The sequence below is a fragment of the Ostrea edulis genome, chromosome 5, assembly GCF_947568905.1.
Source record: "Ostrea edulis chromosome 5, xbOstEdul1.1, whole genome shotgun sequence".
Classification (NCBI taxonomy): domain Eukaryota; kingdom Metazoa; phylum Mollusca; class Bivalvia; order Ostreida; family Ostreidae; genus Ostrea; species Ostrea edulis.
The window spans coordinates 48,785,818-48,813,405 of NC_079168.1; the positions used below are offsets into that span (position 1 = coordinate 48,785,818).

The 27,588-nt window shown below is 34.4% G+C and overlaps 2 protein-coding genes across 3 annotated transcripts; one reads left to right on the forward strand and one right to left on the reverse strand.

Moving 5' to 3' along the window:
- The first annotated feature begins 245 nt into the window (after nucleotides 1–245).
- LOC125650828 (centrosomal protein CCDC61-like) lies at nucleotides 246–20,718 on the forward strand. Of its 2 annotated transcripts, none has more exons than XM_048879367.2 (16): nucleotides 246–442; nucleotides 959–1,118; nucleotides 3,354–3,436; nucleotides 3,653–3,819; nucleotides 5,450–5,555; nucleotides 10,552–10,598; nucleotides 10,809–11,025; nucleotides 11,226–11,305; nucleotides 11,668–11,936; nucleotides 13,682–13,760; nucleotides 15,019–15,089; nucleotides 16,187–16,216; nucleotides 16,418–16,566; nucleotides 16,946–16,992; nucleotides 17,344–17,423; nucleotides 20,089–20,718. In XM_048879367.2, exons 2-16 carry the CDS (start codon nucleotides 962–964, stop codon nucleotides 20,184–20,186), a joined length of 1,680 nt encoding a protein of 559 aa, XP_048735324.1. In that variant the 5' UTR covers nucleotides 246–442; nucleotides 959–961; the 3' UTR covers nucleotides 20,187–20,718. The 2 variants fall into 2 exon arrangements, with proteins under 2 accessions (XP_048735324.1, XP_048735325.1); XM_048879368.2 differs by having other exon boundaries at nucleotides 250–511.
- Nucleotides 20,719–21,889: 1,171 nt separating this feature from the next.
- Nucleotides 21,890–25,412, reverse strand: LOC125650829 (uncharacterized protein CXorf65-like). Its single transcript, XM_048879369.2, has 2 exons — nucleotides 24,687–25,412; nucleotides 21,890–22,670 (listed from the first exon to the last, which is right to left on the reverse strand). The coding sequence occupies exons 1-2, from the start codon at nucleotides 24,826–24,828 to the stop codon at nucleotides 22,336–22,338; spliced, it is 477 nt and encodes a 158-aa protein (XP_048735326.1). The 5' UTR covers nucleotides 24,829–25,412; the 3' UTR covers nucleotides 21,890–22,335.
- Between the last annotated feature and the right edge of the window lie 2,176 nt (nucleotides 25,413–27,588).

Below are 27,588 nucleotides of genomic sequence, written 5' to 3' on the forward strand. Positions count from 1 at the left end.
CTAGACTACTCTGAATACGCCTTTGTTATTTCACATGTCATCTAGTTTCAACACGTACGTAGGTTGTAAGCCGTGACTCCAAATCGGCGAGATACTACGAGTATGCGTAATTTTTTATTACTGTATAATTCACAAGTTCAAATTCTTTATTGCTATATCACTCATTCACGACAAAATATTTTCAGCCATGATCCATCTTGGATCTGAGAGCCATAGTCCGGATTTGGTTTTGTCGTAATCAAACCCGACCGTTTGCATTGCTATATGACGTCACACAACAATATGGCTGTCGAAGTCGATTCAAAGTGTCTAATTCTGTATTCCAGCGCACGTTTGCATAATGTGGAAGTCTCTGATGCACTTTAGATTATGTTAGCGGATTCATTCCAATCATTGGTTTAATACATCGATCTGTTTATTGAAATTTATCGAACATACTGAGGTAAATGAAATGAGAAAAAAAACCCAAAAAACTGGATAAACACTTCTGTCTTCAAACAAGTTCAGACTAGTATGTATTGATGAAAAAAAGTTTTTGAAGATGTTTTTAACCTGAATTTTCTGTCAAATGTATACTTACGATCACTGTATAAGTCAGGTAAGATATGTGCTCTTCTTGCCTCCAAAAAGTTGGCTAGTCTCTAAAACTAACTAGTTGTCATTAATTTTTTAATTTATTCTGTGACATTCATTCACTGAATTATCAATATTATTACTACATTGCCCTTGATTTGAGTATACTGAGCAGAGTGCAATTTACAAATTAAAAAGAATAAGATGATAAAGAAATAACTTTCTAAGACTTGCACAAGTTGTCTGATTTAGAGGTGTCGATAAAACTTCGAAAAAACATTTGTATGTACATCTAGAAATATAAACAGAATTTTGAACAATGGCTTGTGTTTCAATGCAGTTATTAATACAAGGCAGTGAAATAGTGCAGTCTTTTTCTCTGCAGAAAATGGAGGTTCCTGATGAAACAACATTATCAACATCATATGTTTTCCGTGGAATAGAATATATCATCACCATGATTATTCAAGGAGGGAACTCATTAACGGTTGAAGTAGAGGACCGGCTAACAGCAGATCAGTGGAGAGCACAATTTGATTCCGCATGTAATTTTAGAATTTTCTTGCTAGATGTGTTTTTTTATATCTGCAGACATGTAAATCTCACAGTCTCGCCAGAAGGCTCACAGCTGTGAAAGTCTATTTTACAACTACCATCAAACACCTAGATTCTCGTGGTGTACAGTATTTTCACACCTTTAAATTTTCATACACCCCTTCCCCTCCATTATTTAAATCACTGCTGGTATTTTTATCTCTTTGAATTTTACCAACAGTACAACACAGATATAAAGTATTGATAAGACCACGGCAGAACAATTTTTGTTAACACAGAGAAATTATTTAATAATGATCTCTTCAAAAACCTCTGGTAGATTTTTTTCATTTTTGTGAAATGACATACAATCATATGATACTCAAATATATCTTAATGATCATCAATGCATTTCAGAAGATATCACATGTTTGAACCTGGTACCCATCATATTGATTATAATACATGTAATTGCAAAGTTGAACTTCAAAAAATGCAATTTCCATCCATTGTTTACACGGTCATCTGCGCGGAGTCATACCTGCACTTCTCATTTGAGACATCAAATGTTTTGACCGTAACAGTAATGTTCAAGTGTCATTACTTGTATTAAATATTTAATGTTATTACATGTTTTAATATTTTTTCCTAAAGATTCCTTAGAAAGTACCCCAGAATTTTACAGAGCCATAAAAGCTTACACTGTGAATGCCTGGGGACTACTTTAACTCAGTTGTAATATTGAATCTGTTTACATTACTCAGTGATTGTAATATCTCATCTGTTTACAAATAATAATGGATGTAAACACTTCATCTCCCACCCAAAATGCAAACAGATGTGTGCTTTTAGAAATATAAGTGCAAAGAATTTATTTGACTTTTTGAGCAAAGTTTGCTTGCATTTCAAATCTGTCTACAGCATATTTCATGTTTGTTGCATTTTTATACACCCATCAAAGACGGAATGTATTATGGAATGGTGTCGTCTGTCTGTCCAGATATTGTGGGCAGGATACAGACCGAATCATAAGCTCCAGGGTTTTACAACTTGGTACATGTAATCACCATGATGAGAGAAAGATGCCTATTGTTTTTCAAGATAAAAGGTCAAGGTTGTAGTATCACTTAGTAGGAAAACCTTGTGGGCAGAATACAAACCAAACTGTAAGCTCCAGGATATTACAACTTGTTATATTTGATCACCATGATGAGAGGAAGATGCCTATTGTTTTTTATAAGGTCAAAAGTTAAAGAGGTGAAGGTCGTAGTATTACTTGGTAGGAAAACCTTGTTGGCAGGATACAATCCGAACCATAAGCTCCAGGATATTACAATGTGGTATATTTGATCACCATGATAAGAGGAAGATGCCTATTGTTTTTCAAGGTCGTAGTATTACTTAGTAGGAAAACCGTGTAGGCAGGATACAAACCGAACCGTAAGCTCCAGGATATTGCAACTTAATACATTTGATCACCATGATGAGAGGAAATCGCCTATTGTTTTTCAAGGTTAGAGGTCAAGTTCGCAGTATCACTTAGTAGGAAAACATTGTTGGCAGGATATAAACCAAACTATAAGCTCCAGGATATTGCAACTTGGTTAATTTGACCAACATGATGAGAGGAAAATGTCTTTTTTTTTAAGGTTAGAGGTCAAAGTCACAGTATCACTTAGTAGGAAAACATTGTAAGCAGGATACAAACTGAACTGTAAGCTCCAGGATACTGCAACTTGGTACATTTGATCACAATAAGGAGAGGCAGATGCTTATTGTTTTCCAAGGTCAAGGTCGCAGCATCACTTAATAGAAAAACTTTGTAGGTACATGTAGTATACAGACCAAACTGTTGGGACTTGGACTATCAAACTTGTTACACATACACTTTATGCCAAGTGGAGGATGCCTATTGTTTCTCAAGGTCAAGGTTGTAGTAGCAGGATACAGACTGAACCGTTGGGGCTAGAACCATCAAACTTCGAACACATACATCTTATGCAAAGTGAAAATATTACATAGAGAGTACAGGATTTGTTTGTTTTTAACCTGTAAAAAAAGTATGTCGCACCCTGATGATTGTTGATACTACTTAAAGCCAAGTTCTACAAATCATGGTGTAAGAAAAACACCCTATATTAGATTTTCATGGGCGTATTATGTACTGTTGGCGGTACACTTGTTTAAAATCAAGATTTGCAATCTACCACACAAAAATTCACATATGCAGGTTGATTTGCTTTTAGATATTGAAGATCTGACGCACAAGACAGGGAACTTTAAACAATTCCATATATTCACCAGTATGTTAGAGTCTGCCATCACACAGGTAAGACTGGAAGTAATCTTCATCATAATTATTAATTAAAGTGAGCAGTATTGAATTTTTAAGTTAATGATTTTGTGAAATTCATTTACATGGATGGATACTTTTAAAGAATTACTCTATTTTGACCAGAATTTGAAGTATTTGATTTTGAGATTAGTATATTAATAAATAACTCAGTCCTCACACATATTAGTGCAGTGATTTTTTTTCATGCAGAGTAGTGACAGTGTTTCCTTGGATCTGCTTACCTTTGCTGATTTAGAATCTCTCCGCCAGAGGAAAGTTGGATCAACTGCTGCAAAGTCAAGCATTCCTGCGAACCGAACTGTCTCATTAAATTCGAAGAGATATCTCATTTTGACTTACACTGTAGAGTTTGACAGGTGGGCTTTAAAATTTTTTTACTTTCTGTTACAGTGTTCTTTGTCATGCCTTGCTGTTTTCCAGTGAAAGCAATAAATAATTATACCCCCTGCAAACAAAGTTTGGGGGGGGGGGGGATACTGGAATCACCTTGTCCATCCATCTGTTTGTCAGTAGACATCATTTGTCCAGAGGATATCTTGAACACCATTGAACAGATTTCATTAAAACTTTAGTATATCTTACATGAATAATGAAGTTGTGCACCTGCTATTTTGATCAAGACATTTTTAATGTTTAAGGAAGTTATGGATATTTTTTCTCCATTCTGAGGGTGTGTTGTTAGTTTCTAGAGTATATTTTAAAAAGCGACATACAGATTTGATTCAAACTTTGTGTATACATTATGTACAAGAGGCCCATGGGTCACTTCACTCACCTGAGTCACTTTGGCTCTTATTTAAAGATTTTGCATATACATTCGCATGTAAAACTTTGGTCCATGTTGTGGCCCCAACCTATCTCCGGGAGCCATGATTTTTACAAACTTGAATTTGCATTATGTCAGGAAGCTTTCATGTAAATGTAAACTTTTCTTGCCCAGTGGTTCTTGAGAAGATTTTTAAAGATTTTCCCAATATATTTGTATTTAAAACTTTGATACCCTATTGTGGCCCCATCCTACCCCCAGAGGTCATCATTTTAATAAACTGGAATCTGCACTATGCCAGGAAGCTTTCATGTAAATTTCAGCTCTTCTGGCCCAGTGGTTTTTGAGAAGATTTTTAAATGACCCCACTGTATTTTTGCATTTTTGTGATTATCTCCCCTTTGAAGGGGGCATGGTCCTTCATTTGAACAAACTTGAAAGCCCTTCACCCAAGGATGCTTTTTGTCAAGATTGGTTGAAATTAGCTTAGTGGTTCTGGAGAAGAAGTTGAAAATTTGAAAAGTTTACAAATGAACGAACAGACGACGGACAACAGGCGAAGGAAAGCTCACTTGAGCTTTCAGCTCAAGTGAGCTAATAATGAAGTTTTGCTCTTGTAATTTTTACCAAGATTCATCAACATTCAAGGAAATTATGGATATTTTCATTTTACAGGTGTTTTTTTCAACTTCATTGACTTAGTCATTTTCTTTTAGATTTTGTAATGATCTGTTCTTTCACAGAGACTACTGCATTAGTTTAGGAGAGGGTATAATGAAATCATCTGTCCATTTGTCTGTCTGTCTGCCCATCTGTCTGTGGATGATTTGTTCATAAAAGTTGTGCTGTTTTTTGGCTTATATATGCTGAATAGTAGTTATCCATGTAATATTATTCAGAAATATGTCAAGCATATCTTCAATATTCTGAGTAACACTCTACTGCAGAATGTACAGTCTTGTAATTACATTAATTGTTCTCAAGAATCTTCATGTCAAAAGGATATGTCTATTCTTAAAATCAATGAGCACAAATTCACTATTTCCCACCATCCAATGTGCCCTATGAGGGTATTAGTCCCGCTAGGACAGTTTATTTTTTAGTGATTAGATGATTCTAGATTAAAGGAAATGTTGTACATGTACTGAATGGGATGGGATATACCTATGTTAAATATTATCACATGTTTTCCTTATTATATTAGAATGTGTTATTTTTAGGATCCACTATCCTTTACCTCTTCCATATATGGGAAAACCTGATCCCCGGGCATTACAAGAAACAATTCGCCAGTTGAGGGAGGAACTGAAAAGTCTTAGACATCAGGTTGGTATATCATGTTAATCTAAATTGATTTGAATCTCGCACTTGATTTATCTACTCTGTTGTACACCCTGTGTAGTTGGTTTACACCTAATAATCAAGTGCAATTTGCTGTAGTGTAGCATATTCAAAATGGACGTTCAGCAGCTGAGGGGATCCTTATTGGAAAGTTAACGATTTTAAATCAGATAAATTACAAAATAGATAATTACATAATAGATAATTACTAGAATTTAAGATTTTTTTTCTTCAAAAATGTATTTTAATGTGTATTTACAAATACCTACACACATCTAAAAAAAAAATACCAAGTCATACTCTAAAATATTTGTTGATTATTTTTGGTGCCCAACTTGTTTTTAATGATTGTAGGAAATATCAATTGTTTTCATTTATTCTTTAAAATGAATTAAAAGATAAAAAACAGATCACCAACACATCATGAGAATGCGATTTCAAATTTATTTGGATGACCGGTTTCGACCTTAGACGGTCGTCATCAGAACAAGTGAAATACTGAAATTTAGCTACCGTATATACTTGCCTATAAGTCGGTCCGCCTATAAGTCGGTTGTATTAGGTTATTTTGTAGGAATTTACCATTGACCCGCTTATAAGTCGGTACAAATTTTTGTCAGAATCGGTTGACAATTTCAAGTCAATGCTTTAGTGTTTTTACGTATGTTTCAAAAAATATTTTGAGAAATTAATAATTATGAGGTGCTCAATATCCAAGTCATATCTGTTTGGGGTTTAAACGCAACCCTTGATCTATTATGGACAATGATCCCTTGTTTACCTAAGCATTTATGGTCTCCTAATTAGGCCAAGTAAAATTAATTAGTAGATTATCATTCAAACTTCACAAAAAAATGGGGCGGGTGGGAGGATTTTATTTTTTATTTTTCGCCATGGTATTCTTGACCTCGAAAATGCCTTCTCTCATTGAGAAAAGGCTTTATAAATCATAATTACATGTGTATTTGGGTTTCTAAAAGGCAAAGTGAAACAAAGTATGTTTACGATACCGGACCGGACATAAAAATATTTGGAAATCGTAATTTTGAAAAATAAAAAAAATCGGGGCGGGGCGATTTTCGAGGGGCGGGCGGGAATGATAATCTACTAATTAATTTTACTTTGCCTTACCAGTACCTGACACCGTGTTTACTTAGTGGCACGCCTCGCGAAAACTGTTATTGTGGGATTCCGGTATAATTCATTGTATCAACAATAGAGTTTTTAAGAGTCAAGAATGATGATCTAAATTATCTGTTAACAATATTCAATCTTTTATGAAATATATTTCAGCCGGTATACATATGAATATTCAATGTTAAATCGGGTTCGTAATTCAATTTTACCGATATAAACGATAGATTAGTTGAATTGAAAGTATTAGTTACCGGTATGTAAATAATTTTTTAACTAGATAAGAATATGTAAATACTTGTACTTTATACATAATTTTAAAATACATAAACAATACAATATGTCTAGATATTTGTGAACAATAATCATTTGTGTGGTAGTCCATGATAATCGTCGGAGTTGTTTTAAAAACACTACATTACGCCGCCCAGAAAAATACCAATCTTCTTAGGACGCGCCTATAAGTCGGACATAGAGTTTTGGACCAAAAATTGACTCCCAAAAATCCGACTTATAGGCGAGTATATACGGCATTGAGGTGCAAATTTCAGCTAACGTTATCAGTTAAAAATAGATTTTTGAGTGACATTGCTATAAACAAAGAAACATTGGTACATGACCACAAACATGTGAATCAAATGTGTTAAAATATAGAGGTTTTAAAAAATTGATAGAGTGTTTATTGCGGGAATAGACATAAACAAATTTTAATCAATTAAGAGTCCATAAATTCCATAACTCTTCGCATCTCTGTTTTTAAACTGTGGTGGCAATTCGTCCATGCAGATAGTTTCTGTTGATTCCATTTTCTGGGGCCTGTATATGTATGTTTTTTTGCTGGAACTATTGGAAATTTTGGTATTGTTGATTTTAATCGGCATTCTGCTGGGGGGTTCCATGCATTTCTTCGGTTTTTCAGCCAAATCTCTGGGGTTGTAAGTGTTGTAAATGTTGTAAGTATGAGTGTTTCATTGAATTTGATGTATGTGATTGTGACGTATGTAATTGTGTATTGCTTAATGACGTAAAAATTAATTTCTTTGGTGGAATGTTCATAGGTGAATTTAATTGAGCTGTGAAAATCGTTCAGATGGGCCATGAAGGCATGAAGATCCTCGCTACTGCCTGACCAGTTTTTTAAAAAATAAATTTTAAACTCTTGTAAATGACTACACACAGTACATTGGAATTATCCTCTTGTATACTTTACATCTAACAAATTACAGACTGTTTGTAACTGTTTCACTAGGATACCTTGCTTTGAGGTGCACCAGCATATTTAGTGTACTACCTCTGTAAACTCCATCGCATAAAGTTGGGATTTAACAATTTTGCCTTCTAAATTCTTTCTAGAAGTATTTCCATGCATGTTATGTCATAAGGGATGCAAAACAGTACTCAGCAGTGATTTTTATGCCCCCCTTTAAAAAAGAGGGGGCATATTGTTTTGCACCTGTCGGTCGGTCTGTCGGTCGGTCTGTAGACCATGTGTTGTCCGCTCAATATCTTGAGAACCATTCACTTGATGATAATGATATTTCATATGTGGGTTAGTTATGAGTAGAAAAGAATCCCTATTGTTTTTCAGGTCAAAGGTCAAGGGTCAATCTACTCTGGACATAGGAATATAATGTCCGCTCAATATCTTGAGAAGCCTTTGCTTGAAAGACATCAAACTTGGCACACTGGTACATCCTAAGGAGTAGATGACCCCTATTGATTTTGAGGTCATGTGGTCAAAGGTCAAGGGTCAAACTGGGCATAGGAATATACTGACCATTCAATGTCTAGAGAACCCTTTGCTTGACAGACATCAAACTTGGTACGCCAGTACATCTTCAGAAGAAGATGACCCCCATTGATTTTGAGGTCACATGGTCAAAGGTCAAGGGTCAAACTGGACATAGGAATATACTGTCCGTTCAATATCTCGAGAACCTTTTGCTTGACAGACATCAAACTTGATACACTGGTACATCTTCAAGAGAAGATGACCCCTATTGATTTTGAGGTCACATGGTCAAAGGTCAAGGGTCAAACTTGACATGGGAATATACTGTCTGCTCAGTATCTTGAGAACCCTTTTCTTGACAGACATCAAACTTGGTACACTGATACGACTTCAGGAGAAGACGACCACTATTGATTTTGAGGTCACATGGTCAAAGGTCAAGGGTCACACTAGACAGGAATATACTGTCCGTTCAATATCTTGAGAACCCTTTGCTTGACAGACATCAAACTTGGTACACTGGTACATCTTCGGGAGAAAATTACCCCTATTTATTTTGAGGTCACATGTTTAAAGGTCAAGGGTCAAACTGTACATAGGAATATACTGTCCGCTCAATACCTTGAGAACCCTTTGCTTGACAGACATCAAAAGTGGTACACTGGTACATCTTTAGGAATTGATGACCTCTATTGATTTTTAGGTCACATGGTCAATCCACTCTTGACATAGGAAGATATTGTCTGCTCAATATTTTGAATTGATGATACTACTCTCAATTAAATGATGTGTGTGTGTATAACCCTTTTCAATTTTGCACCATGGGGGGCATATGTGTTTTACAAACATCTCTTGTATTATCATTCATGCATAATTAAAGAAATGCCTGATAGGGTGGGTAGTGACACAGTGTTTAAAAGTAATTATTGTAAAAGTCAAGTTATATGGTAGGGAAGAAGCTAAATGAATTCAGCTAAGACTTAGATGAGGAAAAAATGGGGGTTTAAATCAAAAAGGATAACTCCAATTTGAGTTGTCTTTCCAACTGTGCAAAAAATACATCCAACTTTACCTCTGTTAAATCATTAGGCAATAGAAAATGCAGGCACAAAATATCTAATTACATGTAGATGTGAGGCTTATTCTTATCTAAATTGCATTTCAAACTTTCTTATCCTTAAAATATAGTACTACATGTATTATATTTGATTATGAATAGACAGTATTCAATTTTATCACATTTTACCCAGGTGTGTTTTAATTAAATTCCCTTCTAAAGGATAGTCTTTCAAGTACATGTAATTTAAATGGTTATCAACTTATTCTTGACCTATAGAATTGACCTCAGCATTGCATACCGGTATATGGTATTCCATGGGAAGAAAGCAGGTAATCCCCCCTCCACCCATGACCTCAACCTAGAGAGTCTTAATTATCTCAAAATTAACTTAGTTCAGTATGTGAAAATGCCAACTTACCAACCTTCAAATTTTTTTGGAAATGGATTGGAAATCTAGTAATGAAATTGAAGATTCAATGTCAGAAATATAACATATTTTCAATTTTTGTTGTAGTCTAATCTATTACAGATTACCATCATTTGAAAGAGTAACTTGTCAATCAGTTAACAATATTGCCATCCCTAGTTTAAATTTATACGTTTTCTGTGAAAATAATTTTTGGTACAACCAAATCATTCTTCATGTTCTATTTTTGGTAGCTTCTATCCGCAGTGTTTACTAAAATATTTCTGCAAATTTAAAAAATCAAAAGAAAACAACAACAACCCAGAAACTTGAAACTTAAAGGATTTTATGTCTAGAACAATTGTTAAGTAGATATGTTTGCAAAGTATAGTGTCCCTGAGCATGGCCATGCTGCATCAGTTGTTGCAATTTATCAGTCACATAGCTTTAGCTTTTTAGTTTGCCAAATATAAAGAGTATATTTTGTGATGACAAAGGTTAAAGTCGCAGATAGAGATAAATGAACTGGCAGAAAACAATATGCCCTGATCTTTAATATCAGGGGCTTAAAAACATTGGAAATTAAACTATATACATGTAGATAGAGGGAAATTGTGTAAATGATACATATATTACCTTTATTTTGCAGGGTGGTTCTGAATTTAGAGCCAAAGAAGTAGAAAAACTACAGAAAGAGTAAGAACTTTGTAAATTTGAATAATTTTTAAATCACATTGCCATAAACTAATATTTGAGAAATAATCCTTACACCCTTAAACATATTGGGTGATCAGATTGATGCAAGTCATTAGATAAAGTATCTTAAAATTAACATACAATGCATGTTGGTAGATTATTATGTGCTGAAAATTTGTATTTGTTAAATTATATTTCTTTACCATACAGAAACAAAGCATTACTGAAAGAGAAGGAGGAAATTGAAGAAGAATTTCTTAGGTATAGAAGAGAAATTAAGAACACACCCACTGGAAATGCTGTCAAAGAAATTAGGATGTTGAAAGCTGTGACAAAAAATTTGGAAGAAGAACTAATGAAGGAGAAAACCAGGCACCAGAGGTCTACCAGTAAAAGGAGTCAGGAGTACAGGGATTTGCTGGAAGAGGTAGGAAAAACAGTTTGTTTTCGGGAAATTCTTAATGATTGTTACATGAACAGTTAGAGGACCAGTGGATGAGAGTGTTAGAAAATTTCTTACTGTTGTCAAACTTCACTATAAAGAGTACATATAAAGTTATTAAGATCTCTTGTTCAGATCAAAGTGTTCTTACCAAAATGATTGTATATGTATACTGTGCAAAACAGGTTGAAGAATTGAGAGCTTCTGAAAGAAATCTTCGAGTCCGTGTCAAAAGTCTCACCAATGAGTTGGCTGTATACAAAAGGTATAAAACTCATATATGTCTTATTACTGACCATAATAGTAGGTAAACTATGAGCAAAAATGTGTCTCTTTTCATAGAATATCAATATTGTAGTTGTATCAGCTGTTCTGTTTAGCATATTGCAAACTTAACACATTTGTAAATTTTTATTCACCTTAGTTTACACTTACAATTATTTACTAAACAACATCAATATAATTATAATTAATTGTATGTTTTTCTTATTCACTTGTATTAAAAACTCACTAGACAATTATAATTTTTATGTTAAGGTCTGTGTTAAAGGCCTATTAAATGAATCCATGTTCTGTTGTACAGTTGTAATACTTGTATCTATGACTGTTGTTTGTTTTTAATAACAGAGACCGAGTCAGAAACTCTAGACCACCAACAAGAGAAAGGTTCAACAATCCAAGGGAGAGATCAGGATCCTTCTCAAGGGAGCGATCCTTATCTAGAGACAGATCATGGTCCAGTGACCGTTTGTCAACTCGAGATAGGTCGTTGTCTCGAGAGCGTCACTCATCTCGAGAACGGCCATCCCCAGCCAATAACAGCCGTTTCAGTAACCGATCTTCATATTCAAATCATAGTAACTACAAACCTCGAAGTCGAACCCCTTCTCCAGCAGGTGAAGTTTTGGTGTTTTTAGGTTACCTGAGTCACTCAAGTGATTTATTGCTATTGGTCTGTGTCCGTCGTCGTCCATTGTCCGCAACAATTGAACATATATAACTTCTTGATAACTACCCTTACAATTCTTTTCAAATTCGGTTTGAAACATCTTTGGGACAAGAGGGACATAAATTGTAAATTGTGAGACTCCTGCACCCCAGGGGCCTAATGGGCAGGACATACATGTAAATTGTCCAAATTTGGCATATAGTGTTTTATGTGTAAAACATTTAAATAACATCTTGAATGCTGTTGATACTAATGGGAAACTAGATAGATATTTAGAAGGAGCAGGTAGCCCTGTACCAAAATTGTAAATTTCATGATCCCAGGGTAGGGGCTTGGTTCAAGGGTGGGGCCAAAATTATCATAGTGACTTCTTTAACATTGCTGATACTGTATAAAGTAAATGCATATGTAGGAAAAGCAGAAAGGGATGTACCAAAATTGTGAATTTCACAATTCAGGGGTTCTGACTCTAAGGCAGTTCCAAAATGGTCATATAGTGTCAATAAAACATATATATTATGTAAAGTTTTTCATCAGTATAGACACTTGAGGGGTCGTTTGTGTTTAGAGAACAAATCTTGTTTTATACTGCTGCTGAATATTTAGCTTACCTGTTCGATATGCAGAGTAGGAAAATTATTCTAAATTCCATAGCCCTTGGGGCTAATAATACCTTTAACTAATACTCAGGTGACTGATAAGGCCTGTAGGCCTCTTGTTTTTCTTCAAATTCTGTAGCTGAACTGAAGTTTATAATTAAACTTAGGCCACATCAAATCGATTCTCTGGTTCTCAGACACTGCTGCCCCCCCAAAAAATCGGTCGCTGACACGAGTTTATTGCCGCCCTGGAAAAAAACCGCTGCCGCCCATATTTGATACGTCAAAATAAAATGCGTGTTTTGGTGCCAAAATTGTAAAGCGCCTTCCTGAATAAGACGGGCTGCTTAGTTGATGTAAACAATATGGCAACAGAAACAGTTCTTGTCAGCATTGAGATTATTTTTAACTCAAAACAGATTGTTCCATGGACAATTATACCGGTAGATTCGTCCTTGACAGTTGATACGCTTTGCAAGAAACTTCTGGGCGGTGAATTTAAAGAAATTGAAACCGTGAAGGAACAAATGGATGAAAGCAAGGCCGAGTTGAAGTACAACGTTTTTGTAGGTCGAAACAAAACGGCTGACAGCGACAAGGTTTTTTCAACAGTGAAAATTTCCAAAGTGGTTGAACTTTTTGGGAGATATTTAAAAGTGAAAGTGTCTGAAAAAAAGACTGATTTGCCCTCGTCAGATGAACCTTTGACACAGAAAAAGTCGGCGTTTGCCGTTTTGCTGGAGGCCCGAGAAAAACTGAAACTACCTCAAAGACCAAATGAAAATAATAAACGCTACAATATAAAAGCATGACATACATATAAAACAAGACAAGAAACAGAATGAAAAGAAGCTATATGGTGTTGAATACCATTTGTAAAACTCTAACTTTCTTCACAACACAAAAAAAAAACCATGGACAAAAATTCCCTACCCATTTGTGACATGGAGATAAACTGAAAAACTAAACCCCCTACCTACCTACCCATTTTTTAAAAAACAATTGTCTGAGAACCAGAGAATCGATTTGATGTGGCCTTAATGTGTATCAGTTGTGGTCTACATGCCCTTGACAAAATTATTTTTATTTATAGGAGCAAGAAATCCTAGATTTGATCCCACTGCTTACATCAAAGATAAAGAAAGAAAGAAGAAGGAAACGACAATGAAAAAGTAAGTTATGTGGTGATCGATGAAAAAAGGCTGCATGTGTGATGCTCAATTTGAGATAGGTTGTCTGTTTACAGCATTTCATATGCAGATACAATGTATTACTGTAATTCGAGGAAATTTGGTGTATATGTTTTTGAGCACAAATGAAAGTGCCAAGACATTGGCGCAAATTAATTTTACCACAACGGCGATTTGTTGCAAAATACATTTTGTGCAGAGTTTGTGGTTTGATCTTTTTTCTCTCTCCACGGTTTCTAACTCAGGTACTACAATGTAGTATTCAGGTACCCAGGAAACAAAAATGCTAGGGAGTATTGAAAAAAGAATTCCAAGTCTGGTGCATTGATTTCAATCTCGGAAAGCTAACGACTTTGTGTCTTCCTTCCATATCTGTTCTGAAGTATAACAAGTGGCTTGTCTGAGCAAAATCAAAGGCAGAATGCACTTGTTAAAATCATTTGAAAACACAAGAATTCTAAGTGCACTGATGTAGATTTAATGGAGTTGTATATGGGTATAATTCTGACGGTATTTAATTTATTTTATTGCAGATTATCAGTAAGTGACAATATTTTTTATTATCTATATAAATATGATGACATGTAAATATGGTCGATTAAATGATTGTGCACACATAATTCTTTTAAGCAATGTTTTATTTGGAGTAAATAGAAAATTGCAGAGGTTATACGGGCACATCTACATGCATTGTCAGCATGGACAATCAACACGCTTCCTTACGTTTTGACCTTGAGGCACTAAAGTGAATGGTACATTGGGGAGAAAGCTTTGTAGGTGTAAATGATAAGTACACAAACAATAAACCTCAGTGAATTAGTTAATCTGTGTTTATCTAGCAATATTCAAGTGTTAAACAATCACTCTTTAACTGTGTCAGTGTGTATACAAAATACCCTGACCTTCCGGCATTATAACATTACGTAACTGGATGCTTCTGGTATAGGAGTCAACAACAGAATGACCTAAAACATTTTGAAAAATTCTTTAAAATGAAAAATCATGGGTGCACTTTTAATTTTGGCTTGAAATGTTACTTGTGCTAAAGGTGCTAAATTTATTAGTGCGCCAAATTTTCTCCTTTTACAGTATACAATTATTTACTTTTGTTGAGGTTGATAAAAGGAATTGTCAATCCAATAAATATGATATTGTCGCAATCAAATATTTCTGTGGACAGTTCATTTTCTTGAATTGCATCAAAAGATTAACTTACTGTGGACTTTATTATGTTTTTCAGACAGAGAAATGTGCGATCCAACATAGGGACTTCCAACAGACCAAAACCTTCCCCACAACACACATCAAGGTGTAAGTACAAGTGTATAATCATTTTGCAGGGGAATTACTTAAAGGAATGAAGATAATAGTAAACCATGTTATGAGGATATTAAGTACACTTCATAATTGGGAAATATTTCATATCCCGGGCCCTTAACATATGATCTGTTAACTTCATTCTTCATAATTTGAGTTTTAACTAAAGTTTCACAATTAAATCATGTTTTGTGCATAAAACTTAAATCTGCATCATGTAATATCCTGATGTCACAATGCTTTTATGTAAGTTGTGGATCTTATCATAGATATTTTATTTTTGAAAACATGAGGGCATGAACTGCAATGCTTTATGCCTGCATATTTCATGAAACCTGTTAGCACTTCATGAAAAGTACACCCGTGTGGAGCGTTGCAGTTCATACCCTCATGTATTGTCAAAAATGAAATTTATTCCTTATAATTACATTTTCATTTCTGTTTGAAATTCTAGCCGTTAGAATAGACATACTATATTTATCAAGATTCATACGCACATTGTGTACATCCGCATCACATTCATGAAGAAATAGCTAACATTACAATTGGTAAACATATCGAAGGTAAAAACATTGGGAATGTAAATATTGTGTTATATTTAAAATTTCAATGTTTTTGTCTTCGATATCTTTAACAATTGAAATGATAGCCATTTCCTCATGAATGTGTAGTTGATGTTCGAATGAATCTTGAAAGATATAGTACGACTACTTTAACGGCTGGGAATTCTCTACCAGAAATGAAAATAGAATCTAGATATAAGAAATAAATTTTAGTGAGGGTATGAACTGCAACACTTCACGCTGGCATACTGTTAATGAAGCAGTAACATGAACAGCAACACTTCACATTGACACGCTTTGTGAAGTGTGCAGGTGTAAAGTGTTGCAGTTAATACCCTCATGTATATTTCAAAAATTTACTTCTTGGATATATATTACAAAAGATTTCACATCATATGGGTGATCTGATACTCTAATTTTGCTTATTATGATTTAATTCACAAATAACTATTACATTCTATTAAAAGAAAACGTGCAGAAATGTTTGATCAAAACTTTTGCATTTTAACATTATTTGTTCTTCTTTAGCTTTACGAAATAGATCAAGAACATCTTCATGTGAGTATACTATAGAATTTACATCTTAATTTGAATTCCAACACCTTGTTTTAATTTTTGTATTTCTACACAGATAAGGCACGACTAAACAACCCTATGCATTTAAATACATTGTACTTTGAATGCAGTAAAAGAATCTGTTTGTGTCTTCTTGCATATTCCTGTAGTAATTTTTAGAATGTATTTTGACTTCACCAACAGTTGGAAGTGCGGGAGAACTGAGTGATGGGGGATTCTCCGATTCATCATACTCTAGACTTCGAGTCCTGAATAGAAACTCACAGAGGAACCATCACAGAAATGGCTCGGTAGATTCCTCTAAAGGCTCATATCTCTCTAGTCCAGAAATTGTAAGTACATGTATTTCTATTAACTAATTAAAACACACAATAGTGAAATCTTTTTATAAACTCCTTATCAATGTTCACTATTAAAATTTCTGAGAGCAATGTGGAAAAAGATGCCGTAAATCACTTTCCATGTTGCATGAACTCATGTGGTTGCTTTTGACAGTGTGAATGATTCTGTATATATATAGTAAAGAACAAATTGAACTATTGTGATATTTATGTCTTTCTAATAAATCTGAGATGGTAGGGTCACAAAAATAAAAGGCTCTTGATGTACTGTATAACTTATGTACAGTACTTGTAAGTTTTAATTTGAAGTCAATTTGAATTATTTTTCATGATCAAATTCTGTAAATTTGCTTACATGTATTTTATGCAGCCTCAAAAGACTCGTAGTAGAACTGGTTCAGGAAGAAAGTCCAAAGTATATCCTTTGCAAAAAGAATTGAAAAATTCATTAATGTCTTTTGCCCAAAATCTTTAACTATTCACGGTAGATTGATATCAGTATAAATGAATGCCATATTAGTCATGGCTGCTGGAAAATTTTAGCCAAATGTTTAGCTTAGATATTTTAATTTTATTGAAGTTGGACTGTTTTTAATGTCAAATTGTTTGAGTTTTATTTATTTTGCCATTATTGATGCATATAATGTATATGTATTCACTTAATTACGTAACTATAGCTGTAATAGTTTACAGTACAATTTGAAATCAAGAAAACCCTGTACATACTGGAAAATTTACATGGAAGAATATATTCCTTGACATTGTTACTCCTGTGTCCAGTACACCAGACAATGAGGTCCGAACGCGGCGAAAAAGACCTTCACACAAAGAAAACATTCCCACCAGCGGTAAGAGAGATTTTTCTACATTAAATTCAGTATCAGTTATACTTACTTAAAGTGACACAACCGGCAATTTCATTTCAAAATTTGAAAGATCAACATATACTTGCACTTTCATGACAATATAACAAAATTTGTGCTACCATTAATCAAGAAATCATATTGATGATGATATTTACTGATTAACATGTGCTGCTCTGTATGTCAACAAACAGGTACATCAGGCAATATTCTATCAGTATTAACCAGTTTGTGAAAATTTGTGTCACACCATAATTATTTTTGTCGTGTTATTTGTGGTTTATTCTCATTCATCACAAGGTGATGTAATTTAAGAGGACTGCTGTGACTTTTGGTAATAAAGAACATAAATACAGTTTTGCTGTAAACTATTATGAACCTGACTTTTGAGGGGATGATTTCACATTTATTTGGTCCAATTGAAGGCCATCATCATGATGCAGGCATGCTTAGGAAGAGCAACATTGAACATTAAGTATATCAGCATATGACCAAAGCAAATGATGTTTGCTCTGTCTGTGGCTACCTTGCGTACCTGTTATCACCTTATATAATCTCCCCCATTTCGTGGAAACGTTATTTCCACAGATCAACTGCATCCCATGGTGAGAGGAAGGTCAAGGTCATACTTTCACGAGTGATCATGAAGGAAACAACTGATATACATACATACATAAATATATATTCTCCAGCACATACATTCTTGTTTATCTGAATTGCTTTTCATTCAAATTTTGTTTTTCTTATTACTTGCCCCTGTCAGAACCATTTTTTGACCAAAGTATGGTTTATTTGAATGTTTGGATGTTAATTCTTTCTACTACTACTTTATTAGTAAATGTTTTTGTCAAGCGTATATTGCAGAGTGCGTGTTGCTCTTGTACCATCATAATTAGGGCCAAATAAGACTATTATGAAGCCTCTAAAGCCTTTAGGTGATGTACAACTGTCCAATTATGAGTCTTGGTTTGTTTAAAACCACACAATCCAAAAGTCACAAATGATCTTAATGAAGTTAATTAAGTTTCATATCTGATAGTGCTTGGTGAGCAGTACTAAGTGGCTTCTTAATAAGCTGTTGTGTATAATAAAAATAGATATTAAAATGAATAATTATATGATTATGAAGCATTTTTATACGTCCGTCATTAGATGGGACGTATTATGTTATGGTGCTGTCTGTCCGGCTGGCTGGCTGTCCATCCGTCCCGGGTCATGTTTTCCGGACTTTTTTCCATAATGGATGCATGTACAACTTTGAAAATTGGTCACAATATCTCCCTCAAGAATTGTAAGAGTGAGTTTGCATTTCAGCTGAATTGGTCCATCCTTGACCTACTTTAGGGCTATAAGTAGGTCAAACAGTTTTCCGGACTTTTTTTGTTACAGATACAGATATTGCCCTGAAATTTACACATAAGCTTCCTTTCAGACATCGTCGGATACCCACAGGTGATCTCGTTTTTTACTCATCACCTATGGGCAAACATGCTAAAATATCGACGTAAAATATGTTAATTATAGACAACCAATCAGAAAATTGGAACTCTTCAATTTTGAAAATATGTTTATTAGTTTGCTAATTATGCAAAATATCTTGACTCCCGTTAAAACATATAAATTATGTTTTAAAATGATTAAAGACAAGTCGTACAGGTCACTTACATCAAATACCATTCAAAAATTATATGGGAGTACCTTTCTCAAACTGCGAAATGCACCGGTGAGTGGATTTATTTGTAATCGGTGTATTTACTACGGAAAAGGTTTTGTAATTGCCGAACATACATACGTAACATTAACTTTGATTCGTTGATTTGCCATCGCGACTCTTTGCAGGAGTCAAACAAATGACTCGTGTATATTAATTACATATGATGATTTTTCGGCAAGTTTGCCCACGGGTGATGAGTAAAAGATGAGATCACCCGTGGGTATCCGACGATGCCTTTCAGAGGAATACAAGTTCAGTATGCATTTCATCTGGATTGGTTTGTCCGTCCGTGACCTAAATTAGGACTAAAAGTAGGTCAAACAGTTTTCCGGGCTTTTTTTCATTATGGATACAGATATTGCCCTGCTATTTAGTCAAAGGCTTCCTCTCAGAGGAAGACAAGTGCAGTTAACATTTCAGCTGGATTGGCGCACAATGACCTACAGTACTTTAGGGGTAGAAGTAGGTCAAACAGTTTTCCAAATTTTTTTGGTATGGTCACAGGTATTGCTCTGAAATTTAGTCACAACCTCTCTTTCAGAGAAATACATAATCAGTTAACATTTCAACTTAATTGGTGCACCATGACCTACTTTAGAGCTAAAAGTAGATCAAATGGTTTCCTGGACTTTTTATCAACATAGATAGATATTGCACAAACATTTTGTTTCAACCTCACTCTCGGAGAAATACATAAAGAGTTCACATGTCAGATGGATTGGTGCACCATGACCCAATTTAAGGCTTTTCTATTCAGAATGTGTGGTGTATCAATTCAGAGTGCACAATATGCTTCCAGGTTAAATTTCACTGTCTGACAGGCGTATATTGTACCGTTTGCGGTACTCTTGTTAATAGGATGTGGCAATATGTTTTCTGTCTTTAGTGTAAGAAGTTCTTTTGAAACTTGAGAACAATGCCTCATTGTATTTTCAGGAGATGACAGTGATTCATTTGACCGTTCTGCAGAAATCTCTGAAATTGATGCTAGACTGGCTCGACTACAACAGATGATGAAGAACAGTATAGAGTGAAGTCTTATAGTGTAGACTGGATACTAGCCAAACAGGGACCAGATTACTTTGGACTGCAAAGTTTCTGTTGTCTCAGATATTTTAGAGTCATAGTCTCATAGTCTGAAAAAAAATCTCTTAAACCATAGATGATGTATTTTGTATGAGACACATTCCCCATGATAACAGATCTGAAATGCTTTTGCTCGGAAAATTGGACTACAGTGTAAAAACCATTCAGTAAAACTGAAAAGTCATCAGAAAATTGGCTCTGCAAAAATTGATTACAGGTTATTGATGCACATGGTAGTCATATATATATTGGTTGTAGATGTACATTACACGTAGTAAGAGATACAAAGTGCAAGTATCATGTATGGATGATTGTAAAGAATTATGTCTGTAAATGAATGAAGGTTATACATGAGGCAATGTTTATTGAAGTCTGTGTGTATTTATTAGATGTTTATTTGTGGCACGAGAGTTTTATAAGAACCAATGATGTTACTGCATTGTTATTTTAATACATTTATAAATCACACAGTAAAATTCATCAATTTTGTTATTATGATTAGCAAAGAGCTAGCATCATAGAAATATAGTACGTGATAAACAGACAACAAACCAATTCATGTATTACTACATGTATGTAGAAGGATAGTTTTCTAAGAGGTTGTAAAAATTTCAAAGAAACAGTTCCTGTAGAGAAAAGGAATTTATTATACCCCCGCAAACAAAGTTTTTATAAAAAAAAAAAACACCCACCCCAAACGAAGTCCGTCCATTTGTCTGTAGAAATCATTTGTCCAGAGGATATCTTTAACACCAATGAACAGATTTCATTAAAACTATATGTATATCTTATATGAATAATGAAGATTTGCACCTGCTATTTTTATTGAGATATTTTGATATTCAAGGAAGTTATGGATTTTTTTTTTTTCATTTTGAGGGGGTGTTGTCAGTTTCCAGAGTATATTTTAAAAACTTATAGACAGATTTAATTCAAACTTTGTATATATATTATGTATATAATTAAGTTGTGCTCCTGTCATTTTTATTGAGATTCATTGACATTCAAGGAAATTATGGATATTTTCATTTTACGGGTGTTTTTATCAACTTCATTAACTTAGTCATTTTCTTTTAGATTTTGTAATGATCTGTTCTTTCACAGAGACTATTGCATTAGTTTAGGAGAGGGTATAATGGAATCATCAGTTCATTTGTCTGTCTGCCCATCTGTCTGTGGATGATTTTGTTAATAAAAGATACATTAGCTGCAGCTCTTTGAGAAAATATTAGGACAGTTCAGAGATCTCTGATCCATCCCAATATTTTCTCAGAGAGCTACAGTTCTGCAGCTAGCTTGACTTGTCATTCGAGTAATAATGAAGTGACAAGATATCCATGTTGGTTTCTGAGGGGGGAAATCTTTGAAAATTCAGATTTTGCAAAGTACAAGATGAAAGGAGTATAAACATCTTCAATAGGATTTGAATCCATTCTATCCATTTAAGATTCTCTGTCATTACGAAGATTACCGGTATTCTTTTTCAAGATTGAAGCATTTTCTGTTCAAACATTTACTTTTTAGATAATGTTTATCATTCCTTGCTTTGTTGAGAGAGAGAGAAGGGATAACTCATTTTGTAATCCAAACATCCAATTTACTTGAATGAAATCAAAGTATAATGTGTTAAGAATTGTTTACACACAGTTAATTCATTTGAAAAGTTTATTTTAGATAAAAGCCTTTTAAAATCAATAATATGAAAAATGTGAAAATACAATGTCAATACATAAATTATTAAGGCACATTATCAGTCATCAATAATGCTACACGCTATCTTTTATAATTTTGATTTCCAATTGAGTTGGAACAGTGATTCACTAATGTTCAATACCCCAGAGTGTTCAATTACGTATCCAGAAATACGTAGAAGGGAAAAAATATTGCTTTAAAAAAAAACATCAGAGAAAACTGGGAAGTACACATACACTATCACAAGTAAGGATACATAATTATTATATATGTATCAAATTAATATTGATTTTCGTTGAAAACAATTTAATGGTGTCGCATTCAACAATTCCATTTAAACATGACTTGTTCATGTCTTTACATGCCATTGGTGCTAAGCATATCAGAAAATCGTCAGTTTGTATATTATCGCTTTTTACTGACAGTTTTCTTAGATATAGTCTCGACAGTCTTCGTTTTAGACTTTGGAGCGAATCTACCAGCTGGACTAGGTGATTTTCCGGGACGTTTCTTTATCACTTTAGGCGGAATATGATCTACATGAAGTTTGTAGTTGGGGAAAAGTTCCTCAAACTTTTCCAACAGTGGTTTATACTGGAAATTCTGGTTAGGCGTGGATCCCGATTCTACAGAGGTGTTGTCCGATTGAAGTTCTTTTTGGACTAGAATGTAGGTTTCATGTGAAGTCAGATATTTGTTGGCGTAATCATGGTGATGGTTGTCAAGTTCCTTTACTAAGCCTGTGAATAAAAAAATAAATATTTGACTAAACTTTACACCTTTTCAAAGTCGTCATATTTGTAATGGTGTGTGATCTTTTGGTTTATGTAAATCTATGAACTGTTCGGTTATGTTGATAACGATTTCATTCTCTTCGCTGTTGAAGAAGTTACAAAGAATATTCTGTAAATTAGGTATTTCCAGTTTATCAGTGTAACGGGAATTATGTCAATATGAGGTGCATTGAAACTAGCAGGTTATCGCATATTTGACAGATTTACACATAACTTGGTGTGATGATCAATGGGAGTATCGACGGGCCCTTAATCTTTCCCCAGAAACGAGACTCGTAAAAGTTGTACAAAACAGACCCACAGTGAGATTAATAATGTACCAACACGACTGGGCAAAAAAAGTGAAATTAACAAACGTGTAGCGAGATAAGGATGGCAAATATAGTTCCGTCAATTTCCTACAGTCAGATAACAGCAATCCTTTATCGTTGGCAATCAAAATCAATTTGTTCTTCATGTAACATATTTTTTTTTCCAATTAAAAAGTTTGAGTGATTATCGCAATCCATCTACACACCGATCATATCAATTGAAAAAAAACAAACAACCCCTGATACTTGCAAGTACATGCATGTATCTTTTCACACTGAAATACAATAACTTCGCTATATACAGTCGTATGTGTTAGACTATCATTATGTAATTCAAGACGAAAATTGGATAACATTTCAAGGTAAACCTCGGTTGGTCTTATCTACATGGTAAGGTCGTGTTAAAATGTTGGGAATTCAAGATATTCAAATGTGGGGATTTTTTTTCTCAATTGGTGAAAAATATTTGAATCGTCATACACTATTGTACCACACATTCATAATGACTTACAACATGATGTCATATCTGGGACACCCCCCCCCCCCCCCCCTTTACACATACATTTCAATCAATCAAACTTTGTTATCCGAGAAGAGATCTGACAATTCTGAAAAGGTTTAGAGATCGTTGTGTTTGACTGGTATCAATAGATTTGATCAACCAAAATCGTCAACGCCTGACAATTCGCTTCTCCGCTGATTACACGCTCATCGGATCTCATCCGCCCCAGTACACTGTACACAATTTCTGGAAGCCATAATGTTTTATTGAATTCTAATACATCGTCGATTTAAATGCAGGGAAGAGTCTCCTTGTACACATTACTAAGTAGTTATTGGTCATTTTAGCACTTATTTGAACAATCGGACACATATCCGATAGTAGCTTCTATACTGTCTGCCAAAGCTCTGCTACTGAATACACCTCTATTTATTTTAGCGAGGTTTAAAAAAAAAAAGAAACTTTAATGTTCATGACTCATATTAATTCAAGCTTTTGGTTAGAAACAATTGATCATAATCCGACCTGTCTAAAAATTGGATTACGATTAAATGTTATTCAAATAGCAAACGGTCCCCATATTTTGCAAGGCTTAAAATCATTCTACGATCGAGACAGCGTTTTGAAGGAAGTGAAACGCCGTTGGTTATATATATAACTTTCATGAATTTCGAACATGATAGGTCTACAGATAGCATGGAATAATTGATATATCATTTCCTTGCTCGAATTTTATTTCTACATCAAAGACGAATTCTTTGTGTTTGAATTGTTCGGAGAAAATTTAAAAGCAGCATCGACAGTAACTTGCAAATTATATACATATACTTAACGGTACACTTTGGCATATATTCGCTAGTAAACGAATGCAAACATTGATTGTTCAAAATGTATATTAGATTTTTTTGAATTGCGACAATTACGGGTCAATTCCTATGAAAAGAAAGGGGTGTCGCCATTGACTGGTGTAAGAATAAATGAATAAGAAAGAATAATTATTCAAAGGTGAAGAAAAGGAAAGTAAAATATTTTTAAATCCCATTTGAAATACCATAATTTAGTAGTATCGTCAATAGCGTCGCAAACCCATAAATAATGAATTGAAAGAAAAACTTAAATGTAAAATTGATGAGAACAAAATAACAATACCTGTTTCGTCAGAGAGATCAACCGTTAGATTAGAATTTCCATATCCAGCTCGCCTTTTGATATTGGTCAATAAATTAATCACAGCACAACTTGGATTGCACAGGAGCGTTTCGTTATTACCGTATTTGACTAAAATAAACATTCTGGATACAAAGTTGATGGGGTTTTTTTTGTTTTTGGAATTTTTCACGTTACATCACAGACAGCCAAACAAAGTCCATATGTTAAATCTGTCAAATCACTTCAACTTGGTTCTGTCGATGTCTTGGACAGTTAAAAAACCCAATCACCTGGTAAGACCTTTTATAAACACACACACACAATCGTAACTACCGGGCTTTAAAACTATTGACTTATATTATCAACACGGATACATCAGAACGAATCTTCTCTCTCATATATAAATACCCCATGGGAGAGAAAATGCCCATCTATACTCTTTTGCATGCATATACATATGTGTGAGTGTGACTTTAAACCGATTCGAAGATTAAGTGAAGTCACAGGTAAGGCTTGAACCCGCCAGGAATTCTTTAAAAACCCTCGTCACCAAGATAAAACCTTTCTATCAAAATTTCTTTGGAATGAAATTCAAATAATTGGAATTCAAAGTGAACCTGTGCAGCTCATTCAACGGTTCCATTGAAGATAAATCCTGTATATATACCTTACTTATACCTCAGGTAGTTAAGCTGAAGTGATTTATGGTTAGAGAATTTTTCATACAGACCACGCGACATTCGGTTTTTTCCCCCACAAGTAGGCCTTCGAACTGAACGATTAGAAGAAATCAAACAAGTCCTATCCTTCAAAAGCTTGAAAAAGGGTTTGACATTTGCTCAATTCAATAAAAGTATCGCGGCGTCTTACTTTTTAAAGATGTCATTATGACTCGTATATCAAAATGTGTGCGTGTCTAAGTATATGTGCTCTATATTAAAACATTAGCGGCCTTCAAGGAAGCAATAACTGGGGAGGATCGCGGGTCACTCCCCTTTGAAAAGCGCTAAGTTCTAAATATCGTGCACACTTCGATACTTTTATTTCTTATAGTTAAAAGAGAATATATATATATGGGTATCCAAATAAAGTGAAATTTGACTTGCCTAGATGCTCGAGCGGTCTAGCGCGCTGGTTACATGCTGCTAGGAGCTTTAGTTCCGCAGGTCGTGAGTTCAACCCCGGGTAGGGGCGGAAGTGGCTATCCAAATAAAGTGAAATTTTCTGTGCTTTATACTAAATATTTCTTCACTTAGGGCAGTTATGTTCATTTAACAGTTCGCTGCTATTTCTGTGCTTTATATTATATATATATATATATATAAATATATATACATGTATATACAAAGCACAGAAAATTGCACTAGACTGCTCGACCATCTAACTTGCTTTCGATGACGATGGAATTCTCGCCACGCTGAATTGATGCTATCATTAATTCAATTAATGCGCGCAATAATTCAGAATTGAAGATATCATTAATTATTCGAAGAGATCTTTAATTAAATTGTTGCACGCATCAAATGATTTGATGATATCTTCAAATAATTTAAGATGTCTTCAATCATTTTGAGTTTATGTTGATTTGGCGCTCCATACATTTCACCCAAAGAATGCTCTCAGTCTCGCCGCGTGTACTGATTGAGTTACGGTTTGTTAGACAGTAAATCTGATTAACAAACGAGTCGCTTGAAACTCCTATCTGACGTATTAATTTATTATCAAATATGATTTCACAATTATCGCAGAACATTAAATCGGGCTACTTTTCCCTATTCAGTAATTCTGAAATAAGTATAAATATGCTAATGGAAAAGCAACACAATTTAGTCACTTCATTGTCATTATCAGTTTATGTTATCATTTGATCAACTCTACTAATCGATGGCGGGTCCTTAATTATCTTATGTAAGAGTTTTTATGAAGTTGGCGCGCGAAAGCAAGCCAGAATTTTTTTTCAAAAGAAACAAACCTTATGTCGAGTTCAGACCCCCCTTTTGAAATTTGTCGGGGGTGGGGGTGGGGGGGGTGGGGGGGGGGTGTCCGAGGACTTTTACTTCTTGACAAATCTCAGGGGAGGGGGGGGTGTCAGGTTCCCCGTCTGTACATGTATCTGGGCATGCAATGAATGCGTGCAATAGTTTAGAATTGAAGATATCATTAATTATTTTAAAAGATTGTTGCGCGCATCAAATGAATTGATGATCTCTTTAAATAATTAATATCTTCAAATTATTTGAGTATATTGGCGCTCCATACATATGTGTCCCAATATATTCAATAGTAATAATAATAACTAGTTTATCTTATGATGCATCTTTCCTGAAAGTATCATGAAAATCTATTGGGCCGTTTTCGAGAATCGCATGCACAAAATCAGCAAGAAAAAGAACAATAATTGGTCAATTTGTGGCAGTTTTTGTCCCGCCCCCAAGGCCTCAAGGAGTCTTAGAAAATTTAGAATTTTGTCCCCTTGTCCTAAAGATGCTTCATACAAAATATGAAAAGAATTGTAATGGTAGTTATCAAGAAGTTAAAAATGTTCAATTGTTAACACACGACGGACGCAGACCAACTGCAGAAAACATTTTAGAATATTCAAAGTCTAAGAGCAATAACTTTCAGTTGGTGAAATTACTTACCGTCTTGAAACTCGAACCTTATCTACAAGTCATCAATATAAAGATTATACCAATATAGCTCATTATCTACAAACACAGCGAAATAGGTCTGGAAAACTGATAGAATGACAGAAGGACGGACGGAAAGGGCCAACACAACATTCCAACATTCCCTGACCATTTCATGGCAGGGGCATAAAAATATAAACATGAATTTCCCAGTTCTAATCAATTGTCACACTTCCTTCTTAAAACAAAATAACTTTTATCAAAAATAGAGC

What these genes read in the sequence shown, in the direction of transcription:
- LOC125650829 (XM_048879369.2), bottom strand. Translation starts at nt 24,828, where the DNA reads ATGTTTATTTTAGTCAAATACGGTAATAACGAAACGCTCCTGTGCAAT. An exon ending in TGATCTCTCTGACGAAACAG is followed by an intron (nt 22,671 to 24,686) that starts GTATTGTTATTT and finishes TTTTATTCACAG; the next exon opens with GCTTAGTAAAGGAACTTGAC.
- LOC125650828 (XM_048879367.2), top strand. Translation starts at nt 962, where the DNA reads ATGGAGGTTCCTGATGAAACAACATTATCAACATCATATGTTTTCCGT. An exon ending in TGAAAAGTCTTAGACATCAG is followed by an intron (nt 5,556 to 10,551) that starts GTTGGTATATCA and finishes TTTATTTTGCAG; the next exon opens with GGTGGTTCTGAATTTAGAGC. An exon ending in AAGGAAACGACAATGAAAAA is followed by an intron (nt 13,761 to 15,018) that starts GTAAGTTATGTG and finishes TATGTTTTTCAG; the next exon opens with ACAGAGAAATGTGCGATCCA.